The 13,390-nt window shown below is 52.9% G+C and overlaps 1 protein-coding gene across 1 annotated transcript in view; it reads right to left on the reverse strand.

Moving 5' to 3' along the window:
• LAMC3 (laminin subunit gamma 3) overlaps positions 1-13,390 on the reverse strand; it is a 63,210-nt gene that overhangs the window by 15,242 nt on the left and 34,578 nt on the right. The window contains exons 11-18 of the mRNA XM_060101257.1: positions 13,179-13,371; positions 12,896-13,014; positions 10,263-10,481; positions 7,159-7,347; positions 3,368-3,613; positions 2,398-2,551; positions 1,587-1,729; positions 916-1,094 (exon numbers count right to left, since the gene is read on the reverse strand). Of these exons, the coding sequence (XP_059957240.1) occupies positions 916-1,094; positions 1,587-1,729; positions 2,398-2,551; positions 3,368-3,613; positions 7,159-7,347; positions 10,263-10,481; positions 12,896-13,014; positions 13,179-13,371 (1,442 nt within the window). The remainder of the gene's footprint in view (positions 1-915; positions 1,095-1,586; positions 1,730-2,397; positions 2,552-3,367; positions 3,614-7,158; positions 7,348-10,262; positions 10,482-12,895; positions 13,015-13,178; positions 13,372-13,390) is intronic.

Consider the following 13,390-nt stretch of genomic DNA (forward strand, 5'->3'; position numbering starts at 1 on the left):
CTAGGAGCCAGGTAGGAGTGACCGCTGGCCACACACCAGCTCACATTCACCTTGTAACCACCCTAAGGGGCAGCGGATACAGGTCCCGAGCCCACTCCTCGATTCCAAAGTCCAAAATGCTCTGAAAACCTGCAAAGCTTTCCATTCCTTATTGGGCGGCAAAATCAGGTTGAAAAAACCCTGCACTCATTTAGAAACAAAACTGCTCTGAACAAGGCTACTTACGATCTTTATTTACCCCCTTGGTGTGACTATTCCCCTGTTTTCCTGCAGATTTATCGCTGGGTTTGATTAGGGGGCTGGCCCAGGCACCGCTGGGAGTGGTACCTGATATTCAGCACACACCATCCTATCTTTCTACAGAACCATCACTGGTTTCAGGTTAAGGGGCTGCAGGTCTGAACGATTTCATTTTGGAGGAGGAGACACACACTGAAACTTACCAAGGCTGTCACCTGCCTGAGCATGTGACAACTAACAGGGTTGGGGGGTGGGTAGGGGAACCCCAGAGGTCATGCTCCTGACCCCTGCACGACACCACCTCCCTGCCTGAGATACTACTTGTGTCCCATAATGGGCATCTCCCTCCTCCTGACCCTCCCCCAAAGGGCCTTCTGTGGTCTCGTCCCCATTGAACTTGAGAAAGTGTGAGTGGGTGGCCTGGGTGGTGGGGAAGGACTATAGCAGGAGCCACCTTTCTCCTGTCCGCTCAGGAGCCAGGGGAGGGCAGAGGTGGGGCTGGGCCAGATGGCTGCGTGGGCACAAGAAGGAGGTGGCCGGTGGTCCCAGAAGGCCTGAGAGCTGTGGGTAAGTGGGCATTTCCCGGTGCCCAGCACAGAGCTGGTGCTCACTGGGGGCGTGACATGAACAGAAGGTGGAGCGGCCCTGGGCGGGGCCTGGATGGGGAGGGCTCACCTCCTTCTTCACCAGGGCGTAGCAGGACGGGCACTCCTGGCAGTGTGTGCCGCCGGCCGTGAGGAAGAAGTTGTCCTGGCACAGGTCACACTTGTAGCCCACAAAGCCGGGCCTGCACACACATGTGCTGTTCTCATGACATTGGGCCGAGGCGGCGCCCAGCGGGGAGCACCTGCAGGCTGGGGGGTGGGGCAGACGGCGCTGGGTGCCCTGATGGCCACCCCACACTGGAACCCCCAGGTCCCCTGCACCCTTGCACCTGGCTGCTCCAGACCCCGTGGGCAGCTCAAGTACATTCCTGGGTCCTTCCTGGGAGACTGATTCAGAAGGCTGGAGGGGATGGCTGAGAGCCTGAGTTGTTTCAGTGCCCCTGGGATCTGAGGACCAGTCAGGTTTAGGACTGCCACGCAGTCTAACCATACAAACGAGGCCCAGAGAGGCGGCCTGATGGCCCCAGGCACACAGGAATTCAGCAGTGGAGTCTAGGACTAGATCCTTGGCCTCCCATGCTGTCTTCCGCTCTGCTCACTCCCTCCATGTTCCCACGGCTGCTCTAAGAAAACCTGCCCCGTATCTGATCTCTCTCCTGCTGCATGGCCGTCTTCCCCATTGGTCCTCTTTCCTAGAAGCCTCACTCTCTAGGCAGCCTGGGAAGGACCCGGCTTCCTTACCCCGGCAGCCCTTGATGGAGAAGCCGAAGAAACCCAGCTGGCATCTGTCGCAGGCCTGGCCCTCGACGCCTGGACGGCAGGGGCACTGCCCGGTCTTGGGGTGGCACTGGTCCTCCTGGGAGCCCAGCGGGTGGCACTTGCAGCTACAGTAAGGAAAGGGACCCAGGTCTGAGTCCAGCTCTGGGCCATTCCCAGTCTCACCTCTGCCGGCTAGGGCTGGTGATCAAGCCCTCTGTGGACAAGGCCCCACCTCTGTGTCTGCACATGTCAAACAGCTTCCCTCAAGCTGTGCCCTGGAAAGCACAGTCTCATAAAATGCTCCCCACCCAAAAAAAAAAAGGTATGGGGACATATATACATTTGGACTATACCCTTCAGTTGGAAAGTCACCATGCAATTAGCATATTAAAGGCCTGAGAAGTCTGGTCAGGAAGAAACCTGTTTGCTTCACTGGGCATTTCCCTGGAGTTCTCCACTGCTCCCTAAAGACGGTATCTAAGCTGCTGCTGTGACCCAAAAGGTCACAGAGTGACAGAGTTACCGAGAAGGGAATCAGAGACCAAACCAGCCCCTTCCCACCTGGACATCCCTTAGGGCTGCTCTTGGCCTGCATCCTGGGCTGGCAGGGCCATGAATCTGACCCCCAAGGGACCGTCCCTTTGTCCCCCTTCAGTGCAGGGCACAGTGTACCTGGCAGTGGGCCTGGGACGACACATGCCAAGCCAGGCCCCTCTCTGGAGGCTCCCTGGAGACTTCTTCCATCCTGGAGAAACACCCAGGGGAAGGGCACCCACAGCCTCGCCCCACTCACCTCTGGCAGCCCCTGCCAGGCTGGAGGTCATAGAAGCCAGGGCTGCAGTGGCCACAGTCTCGTCCCGTCACATGAGGCAGGCAGGAGCACTGGCCAGTCACTGGATCACAGGGTCCCTGCTCACTGACTGAGCCCGCCTGGTCGCAGCTGCAGGCTGGGGGTGGGAGCAGGAAAGGGTGTTGGGGAACCATGCCGATCATCTGTTCAACCTTTGGGGACCCAGGAGAGGCAGAGAAGATGGGGAGCCCACAGAGATGACTCACATTCAGCTCAGACTCCTAAGCAGTCTCTGCAAAAAGGTTCTAGGGCTGGGCTCAAGTCTCAGCCCATTTTCTATGTCCTTGGAGAGACAGCCCAGAATAGTCGTGGTGGCAGATGGCCCTTCTGAGCCTGCCCTGAGTCCCCGCAGGCTGGAGAGAAGGCCAGAAACTTGGTTGGGTGTTAGGGGCAGACCTCTGTTCCCACTGTTTTGGGCCACTTGTCTCTGCTCTCCTGGGCCCCATAAAACAAGAGGCGACAGGTGCTGCATGCAGCAAGGGCTCAGGAGCAAGTGAATTTGGGGCAAACGCTGAGCTTCTCCCTGCAGCACTTCTGGAAGCCTCCCACGAGCTCACACACAGAGGGCTGAGCATCTTGGTGGGGAGGCATGGCCTGACAGGAAGCCCAGGGGCAGGACAAACATGATGAGTGCCGCAGGCCATCTGGGACAGTCTTGCATGCCAACTGTGGAGCGTGAGGTAAGTGCTAAATTATCTGGGCAGGAAAAAAAAAAATCACAGGGTCAGAGCTGATCAGATCCCAAGGCTGAAAGACCTCAGAGAAGAGCAAACCCTTACACTTTCTTGACAAGGCAACAGGGAAGGTGAGTAATCTGCCTAAGGTTGCACAGCCTTGCAGAGCAGCCAGCTGGATCTGGTGGAGAAGGGGCCCACCACGCCCCACCCTGTGGGCCTGGTGGGGGGGTACTCACGCACGCATTTGTCTGCGGGCCGAGGGGACAGGGCGCTGCCATAGAAGCCTTCCTCACAGCTCTCACAGTGGGCGCCTGTCGTGTTGTGTAGGCATCGCAGGCAGCGGCCAGACAGGGGGTCACAGTTGCCCACTGCGTTGGGGTCCACGTTCCCACTGCACTGACATAGCTGGCAGGGCTGGGGGGCCCCAGAGAGCCCCAGCGGGTCCCCAAAAAAGCCATCATCACAGATCTCACAGCGCCACCCTGGGAAAGGAGAAACCTTGTGTGACTGAGGAACCCAGCCCGCTGGGTCCATGAGGGGTGAGGCCGGGCATGAACCCAGGTGAGCTCCCTCAAGTCTCCTGTGGAGCGGAGCAGGGGCTCTGGGGTCAGTCTGGCCCGGGGCCAGGGCCCAGCTGGGCCATTAGCAGGCTGTGTGGTCTTAAGCAAGTCACTGTGCCTCTCTGAACTTGGGCTCCTTGTCTGCAGAGTGCGGACCATAATGGCAGCTACCTCAAAGGACTGTCGAGAAGGTTTGGTGAGATCACTCGTGCAAAGCGCTTAGCACAGATCCCGGCACATGGCTGGTGCTCAGCAGTCGTGGCCGTCATCACCCATTCACCATCGTCAAACTCCTCGTCATCATGTCATCACCCACATTCTCCTCATCACCACCATTCTCTTCATCAGCGCCTTGACCACCATCTTCATCATTACCGTCATCATCGCCTTTGTCGACGTCACCTTCATCTTCATCATCCCTGTCATCCATCATCTTCATCATTATTGCCATCATCTTGATCATCACCTTCCTCATCTTCTTGTCTCCATCTTCAACATCACTGTCACCCTCCTCTTCACCCTCCTGTTCCTCATCCTCTCCCCCATCTCCCTCCCTCAGCGGTGGTTGCTTTTTCGTTTGTGGTTTCCAACCCCTTTGCCTTTTCTGCTTCTCATGGTTTCTGAACTCCATTTGGACTGTTTATTTCATACTCCCACCTTGCTTCCTGGGTTTGATCTGGGGCTGCTGCTTCATCTGCCAGCCCCAGGGTTACTGTGAGTCTCAGAAAAGAAGGGGTGTGAGGAGGCTTCTGGAGGGTCATGGCCTGGGAGATTCACTCTGAACACAGACGGGGCATAAAAGAACACACTTGTACCATGTGCTTCATGCAGTGTCAGTTCATTCTTGGGAAATACACCTACCTCTCTGTGTATATCTGCATGAAACAGATGATTGGGGGGACTCTGGGGGTGGCAGGATGATGGGCATCTTAAGTTGTCTTCTTGCTTGTAGGCACATTCATGTTCCTCTTTACACTTTTACAGACAGTTTACATTGTTACAATGAGTATTACTAACTTTATAATTTAAAAAATAGCTACTGTCATGGTGAAAGATAGTTGTGGGCTCCCTGCGTCCTCAAAGTTCATTGGTCCAGTTGAAATCAAGTTAATACGACTAAAGGCAGGCAACCTTGAACATGGAGAGGAGGAATACTAAGGAAGAGATGAAAAAAAAAGAGAGAAAAGGAAGGAAAAGAAAAATCTGAATGGAGTTCAAGGTAGAGGCTAGTGTCTGGCTTTGAGGCTCTGAAATAGAAATGAAGTAAGAGCGGGGAATTCAATGATTAGGACTCCACGCTTTCACTGCAGAGGGCCTGGGTTCAATCCCTGGTCAGGGAACTAAGATCCCACAAGCGGCGCAGCGCTGCCAAAAACAAAAAAGTAAGACGGGCAAGGGGGAGATTGAAGCTGGTGGTGAAGAATGTGGTCCCCAGAGTTAACCTGCCATCCACTTGGGACCAGGTGAGGACAGCTCCCAGGTAGGAGGCAGCTGCAAGGGTTCAGGATGGTAGACAAGTGAGGCAGGCGGGGATCAGGGCTTGACCCTGGTCAGTCTCGGCTCAGACTGTCTGGGTGAGGGCTTTGGCGGGACCTGAAGGATGCTGGTGTGATAAAGACAGGAACTGGTACAAAGCCCCAGGGCCTCACGTCGACCCCAGGGAGCCTTCCCAGGGTTCCCTCTGTGGACAGCAGTGCCTTGCTCCCCCAAAATCCTCCCTTGGGTAACTTCTCTAAGTGTCCACCCTCTCACTGAGTGGGGTCCCCTCGTGTTGCAGGCCAGAGGAAGCCACAGGTAGGGAGCCAGAAAATGTGGGGAAGTTTATGGAAACAGAGGGGCATCATGATGGCAGCGGGCGGGGTCCTGTGGTGGGACCTCACTCCCTCAGTTCTTGGGACCCCTGCTCTGGGGCATCTCCCCACCCTGCTAGCCATCAGAGAGCTGCTTTCAGAGTGGTCCCAACAAGGCAGGCATCTGACAGGACCAAGGTAATGGGCTGTCCTGATGCAGCCACAGGTACTAGATGTAGAACCAGATGTCTGGGAACCTTGGAACATTATGCCAAGTGAAACAAGCCAGGCAGGCACAGGGCTTCCCTGGTGGCGCAGTGGTTAAGAATCGCCTGCCAATGCAGGGGACAAGGGTTCGAGCCCTGGTCCGGGAAGATCCCACATGTCGCGGAGCAACTAAGCCCGTGTGCCACAACTACTGAGCTTCCGCTCTAGAGTCCGCGTGCCACAACTACTGAGCCCGCGTGCCACAACTACTGAGGTCCGTGTACCTAGAGCCCGTGCTCTGCAACAAGAGAAGCCACGGCAATGAGAAGCCTGCGCACCACAACGAAGAGTAGCCCCCGCTCGCCACAACTAGAGAAAGCCCGCGCGCAGCAACGAAGACCCAATGCAGCGAGAAAGGAAGGAAGGAAGGAAGGAAGGAAGGAACAAAGAAGCTGGACACAAAAGGACAAACACCGTCTGAGTCCACGTACATGAGGTACCCGGAATAGTCAAATTCAGAGACAGAAACTAGAATGGTGGCTGGCAGGGGCTGTGAGGAGGGAGAACTATTAAACAATAATTTAATGGGTGTGAAGTTTCTATTTAGGATGATTTTAAAAAATTCCGTGGCTGGATGGTGATGATGGCTGCACAACATTTTAAATGTACTTAAGGCCAGTGAACTGTACACTTAAAAATGGTTAAAATGGCAAATTTTATGTTATGCGTATTTTGCCAAAATTAAAAAAAATCAATAATGGCATATACTGAAAAACCATTGAACTGTACACTTTAAATGGGTGAATCACAGGGTATGTGAATAATATCTCAATAAAGCTGTTTTTTTTTTTTAGAAAAGTCAGATGCCTAGGATGACTCTGAGTCCTGGAGAGGGAATGAGGAACAGGGAGAGAGCCGGGGATGGGGACACTTCTGCTTCACACATTATCTGGTGACAGTTTAAAATTTTATTTATTTATTTATTTATTTATCTGATGTACCATGTGGCTTGTGGGATCTTAGTTCCCCAACCAGGAATCGAACCCAGGCCCACGGCAGTGAAAGCACCACGTCCTAACCACTGGATTGTCAGGGAATTCCCACGATGACATTTTTTTAAAGCTGAAAGTTCAATCAGAGGTTTTCCACCTTAACTATGTAAAAGAATCAGCCAGGAATTGATAGGAATATGGATTCCTGAGCTCTGTCTTAAGCTACTAAACCAGGCTCTGGGGGGCCAGGACCGGACATGAGGATTTCCAAAATCCCATGTGGTATGTTCAGTGGCCCAAGTTCTGACAGGAACCCATTCAGCCCGGGGCCCTGGCGATGGGGCTATGAGACTCAGTGTCCCCAGAGGTCAGGCCTGTCACCCCTAAGCTGGGCCCCCCATCATCTGTCACACTCCAGACCCAGGACTCACTCCTGGAAGCCGGGCAGAGGCAGGGCCCCAGGGCATGAGCCACTCACCTCTCTGGCCGGGGGGGCAGTGGGTACACACCACCTCTCTGCTGTCTGGGATGGTCACGCAGGCCGACTGTCCAGGGCACGGACAGGGCTGGCAGTCATCGGCTTGGCCTGTGAAGGGGTTACCGTAGAAACCTGGCAAGCAGTGCTCACAGGACGGGCCCTCGGTGTGGTGGCCGCATAGGCAGATCCCTGAGGGGCAAGACAAGCACCTGGTCACCACTGCCTGAGCCCAGATGCTCCAGAGACAGCAGGCAGGCTTCTGGCCGTGGGGGTCACAGAGCACGTCCCAGGCAGAAAAGGGGTGGGAACACTTGCAAGGTGGAGGCGGCATAGCCCAGGGATGAAGCGTCCACCCCAGGTTCACATCCACCACTTACTGACCGTGCGAACCTGGGCACCCCTGTGCCTCAACGTCCTCACCTGCAAAATGGGCATAAATGGCTCTGACCTCAAAAGGTTTTCATCAGGATTCAATGAGGCCATGCAGTCCAAGTGCCCTGCACAGTCTCTTGCACACAATTATTATTACTGTCGTCATTATTATTTTGTGTTCCAAAACCTGTAACCGAACCAGCTGACGATACAGCTAGCATTTGCTGTCACAGTTTTCCTTTTCCTCTTCCTCTGTGTCCTCTTTATCTTTTTAATTGAAGCCTCCATGTCCTCTTAACTTCAGGGACAGTGACACAGAGCCAGGATTCTGGCCTTGACATGAGGCTCCCGTTTAGGGGGTCTATGGGTTTGCAGAGGCTTCCTGGTCTCATAGAACAGAACCCCCGTCTCTGCCCAATGGTTTCTAATGAAGGGGATTCTGCAAACCCCCTTCTCAAGCCCCATAGCATCTGGAGTCTTCTCAGAGCCACTGCCAGGGACTAAGGGAGGAGTCTGGCCGAGAAGGGGTTAAGCAAGACCAGTACTTCCCAGAGGCCCCCAGCAGCACCCATCAGGGACTGAGGTGAACAGGAGGAGAGGGGACGCAGGGCGGACAAGCAGAGCAGGGGTGGCATCCAGGGGGAGCTGTCACACCTGCCCTGCTTTCCACTGGTCCCTGTCTTGGCCCAGCACCCACATGCTCACTACTCCTCCTCCCATCCAGGGTGGACAGCAGTGGCTGCTGTGCCCATTTTACAGATGAGGACTCGCCCAAATGGAGCTGGAAGTCATGCCAAGGCAAGGGGCTCTGAGGGATGACAAACTAGTCGCATCTCATGAGACAACTCTCCTGGAGCACTGCATAGAAGGACTATGAGGGCTCATCTGGCTCGATTAGTGATGCCTGCCATGGGCACAAGAAGCAGAGAGGCCCCTCGTGTTGCCGGCGCATGCCCATCCTGGCTGGCCTGTTCATTCCCAGGTTACTGTGCTTTGCCAGCTGAGAAAAGGCATTCCCTTTTCAGAGACCCCAGCAGCTCCAGGAGAGCAGCAGGGCGCTGACCCTCCCACCTCCTGTGTGAGGGACCAGCGTCCAGCCCCTGTCAGGCATCTCCTGTCCAGTGACTGTGGGCGAGGTCTTTCCCCAGGTTTCCTCTGCTACAAGTGGGGATGAATAGCTGGTACTGAACTTGTGGGAGGAGTAGCTCTGCCACCTATTGGCCGTGCAGCCTCCCTGCACCTTAGGTCCTTCACCTGTAAGATGGGACAGGAACGGTCCCGGCAGCGCCAGGGGTTTTTGCAGGATTCAATGATAGAGCATATAAAAAGGTGCCTAGGTGCTCGCTTCGGCAGCACATATACTAAAATTGGAACGATACAGAGAAGATTAAGACAAAAATAAACACATGGGACCTAATGAAACTTAAAAGCTTTTGCACAGCAAAGGAAACCATAAACAAGACCAAAAGACAACCCTCAGAATGGGAGAAAATATTTGCAAATGAAGCAACTGACAAAGGATTAATCTCCAAAATTTATAAGCAGCTCATGCAGCTCAATAGCAAAAAAACAAACAACCCAATCCAAAAATGGGCAGAAGACCTAAATAGACATTTTTCCACAGAAGATATACAGACAGCCAACAAACACATGAAAGGATGCTCAACATCTTTACTCATTAGAGAAATGCAAATCAAAACTACAATGAGATATCATCTCACACCAGTCAGAATGGCCATCATCAAAAAATCTAGAAACAATAAATGCTGGAGAGGGTGTGGAAAAAAGGGAACACTCTTGCACTGCTGGTGGGAATGTGAATTGGTACAGCCACTATGGAGAACAGTATGGAGGTTCCTTAAAAAACTACAAATAGAACTACCATATGACCCAGCAATCCCACTACTGGGCATATACCCTGAGAAAAACATAATTCAAAAAGAGACATGTACCAAAATGTTCATAGCAGCCCTATTTACAATAGCCCGGAGATGGAAACAACCTAAGTGTCCATCATCGGATGAATGGATAAAGAAGATGTGGCACATATATACAATGGAATATTACTCAGCCATAAAAAGAAATGAAATTGAGCTATTTGTAATGAGGTGGATGGACCTAGAGTCTGTCATACAGAGTGAAGTAAGTCAGAAAGAGAAAGACAAATACTGTATGCTGACACATATATATGGAATTTAAGAAAAAAATGTCATCAAGAACATAGGGGTAAGACAGGAATAAAGACACAGACCTACTAGAGCATGGACTTGAGGATATGGGGAGGGGGAAGGGTAAGCTGTGACAAAGTGAAAGAGCGGCATGGACATATATACACTACCAAATGTAAGGTAGATAGCTAGTGGGAAGCAGCCGCATAGCACAGGGAGATCAGCTCGGTTCTTTGTGACCGCCTGGAGGGGTGGGATAGGGAGGGTGGGAGGGAGACGCAAAAGGGAGGGGATATGGGAACATATGTATATGTATAACTGATTAAATTTGTAAAATGAAAATAAATAAATAAATAAATAAAATAGAATTTGATAAGAAAAAAAAAAAAAAAAAAAAAAAAGGTGCCTAGCACTTGGAGGGCCTCGAGGACACCATTTGATCGGTATTGTTTTTCGTGATCACTTACATGCTCACAGCTGACCCCGTGCAGGTCAGTACTCATCTCGCTGTTCTGTGTGCCCAGCTGGCCTTGCGGGGGGTGGGGGGGATGCAGGGAGACTCACCTGTGTTGGGGTCACAGGTGCCATGCTGGTTACAGGTGCAGGGAACACAGCTGGCATAGGGACCCCCCAGTGGTGTCTCCCTCTTGTATCCCAGAGCACAGGACTCACAGAACTGGCCCGTGTAGCCCCTGGGACATGAGCAAGTCTCCACCCAGGAGGCTGGTGGAGACAGCCCCCGCCGGGCCGACGTGAGCCGGACCTCAGTCAGGAACACTGGGTCTGCAGATCGAGGAGAGAGAGAGAAGGAGAGAGTTCCATGCACATGTTTCTCCCCCAAACCTTCCTATTCACATAGGTAAAAGGCAAAGGGTTATTGGCCCATGTATACAAAGGCAGTCCATGGATCGCTTATAATTTTTAAAAAACAGACCAAGGGCAAAGGAAAAAATAGGTAATTTTCAGAAGGAGAAATAGATATGGCTGGGAATTTTACAGAAAGACATTCACTCTCACTGGTTATTAAAGATGTGTACATTTAAAGACTGTTTTCACGACCCTCAGATTGGTGAGCATTTTACAGTCAGTGGCAGTGGAGGAGGTGGGTGTGGGGAGCTCAGGCTCGGGACTGTGGGGATACAAATCAGGAGGTCCTGCTCCTAGTAACAGGGCAGTAGCTCCTCTCAGACCAACCTTCCCACAGAAAACAACTAGAAACTTGGGACAAAATATAAAAACTATCTGTAAACACCGGAGGAAAACCAGAGCAGGTAAATAGGGGAAGAGAGTGGACACTTCTCATCAGAATATAGATTGGTACAGCCTTGTTGAAGCAAAGTTTGACAGCATGTGTCAAAATGTAAAATGTGCACCCTTTGACCTAACATTTCCATTTTGAGGAATCTGTCCTAAAGACACACTTGCACGAGGATAAAAGACCTTTACACGAAGCTGTTCCCTGCAGCGCTGTTGGCAATGGTGAAAAGCTGGAAACCGCTTCAATAGCTATGAATAGGGGGGTGGGTAAAACTTTATGGGGCATCTCTACCATGGAGTGATACGCGGTGGACATGGCCAGCCTTTTCTGCGTGTAAGGCAAGTAGCAACCTCCAGGATGCACTGTTAGCTGAAAAAAGCAAGTGGCAGATCCTTATACTGTGGGTTCACATTTCTGTATTTAAAAAATACAAATGTGGGCCTCCCTGGTGGCGCAAGTGGTTAAGAGTCCGCCTGCCGATGCAGGGGATACGGGTTCGTGCCCCGGTCTGGGAGGATCCCATATGCCGCGGAGCGGCTGGGCCCGTGAGCCATGGCCGCTGGGCCTGCGCATCCGGAGCCTGTGCTCCGCAACGGGAGAGGCCACAACAGTGAGAGGCCCACATACCGCAAAAAGAAAAAATAAATAAATAAATAAATAAATAAATAAATAAATAAAAAATACAAATGTAAGTACGTGCACACAGAAGGGTCTGGAGGGATACGTCCCGGAACATTGTCAGTGGGCAGAGGAGGTTTGGGGGGTGGGGTGAGAAGAGTGTCAATATGTCCACGTGCATCTCCAGTTCACCCCCAGCACGGGACTGGCCTAAGTAGGTGCTTTGTAAACATCTGTTAACTGCCGGCTGAGTGAGTGACAGAAGGAAGTTCTGGAAGCTGCTGGAAAGAGTAAAAGTGAAATTCCTGCAAGGGGGGGTCTGGGGAGCAGGGAGTACTGGCCAGGATGATGGGGATGAAGACAATTAAACCACAGCCCCAAAGGGGAGGAAGGTCTGGGGCTGGAGGGGGCTGGGTTACAACCCCCAAGCCTTGGACTCAAAGGCACCCCAGGAAAAGCTGGCCATTGAAGCCAGAGGTTCTCAAAAGGAGCAAATCACCCTCCTAGAAGCAGTGACTGGAATTCATATGGTTATTTTAAAATATCATTTACTTTCCTTTTATTTATTCTGTGTACTACAGTTAGAATATTGTACTGTTTTTTAAAAATTGTGTCTAGGCTATAATATCTGTGAATTTCATTTCCAGATATTAAAGGGGTATTATATATGAAAGATCTGTTCTAAAAAGGGGGCATGGAGGATCCCTGGTCTAGGCACATACAGGTATGGGGTGGGGAGAAGAGAAAGTACATTAAGGAAAAAGGGAGGAACCAGGAACAGTCAGAGGACCATCAGGGCAATCACCCAGTGACCAGGATGAGAGGTGGTGAGAAGTCCGGGTTGAAGTTGAGATGACTTAGCTGGCTGGTTCAGAGAGTTTAGAAACCAGGCTTTCTCTAGGTGCAACACCTCCGATCACCAGCAGGGGGAAGCGATACCCTGGGAACCCTGGCCAGGCCCCTGCGGCCAGCACCAACCTAGGGACCCCTAGGGTGCGGCCTCCTGGCAGTGGCGGACTCTGCCATGGTGCGACCATGCCAGGCTCTTGGCTGCCTTGTGGCCAAGCACCTGTCCCTTAGAGCTGTCCGTCCTCAGGCCCCTCACCTGTCCAGCCCCTGCCTCTGTTCCCAGCATCCACTCCTGCTGCCCTTACTGGTTATATGAACTTGGGCAAGTGTCCCAACCTCTCTGAGCCTCAGACTCCTTTGCGGTAAAGTGGGGATGATGATCACCTGCTGTGAGGACTCAACAAGGCTACGCACGAAAGAGCCCGGGGGCCTAGCTGGTTTGGGGGCTGGGGGTGTCCTTCTCATTACTCACTGGAAGGGCCGGCACTGTGGCCACTGGCCTGGATGTGCAGAGCAGTCAGATTGGTGAGCAGCCGCTGGAAGTGGAAGGCGGGCAGCGGAGGGTCCACGTCCTCGGAGGTCTCTTGCAACCTGGCAGGGGGAGGGGGTCAAAGCAGAACCTGAAGCCCGGGGCAGGTGGTGCCAGGAATCCTCCAGCAGGAGTGGGGAGGGCGGGAGCCCCCAGACCCCAGGGAACCAGGTGTGCCTGGACCTCAGGCACGACCCCATCTCTCAGGACAGAGCAGGACACTTACAGGAACTTGAGCTGCACCTCCCCCGGCTGCCTGGTGTCCAGGAGGCTGGGCGAGCTGGAATGCCGCAGAGTCAAGGTCATACCCGCCCCTTCCAGCCTCAGCCTCGCAGGGATGGGGGAGCCCCTGGGGGGGACCCGGAATGTCAGTGTGAGGGGCTGCCCGTAGCTGAACCGCTGGTCTCCCAGGAACTTCTCTGAAGACAAGAGAGGGCA

This window comes from Mesoplodon densirostris, chromosome 6, assembly GCF_025265405.1.
Source record: "Mesoplodon densirostris isolate mMesDen1 chromosome 6, mMesDen1 primary haplotype, whole genome shotgun sequence".
NCBI classification, from domain to species: domain Eukaryota; kingdom Metazoa; phylum Chordata; class Mammalia; order Artiodactyla; family Ziphiidae; genus Mesoplodon; species Mesoplodon densirostris.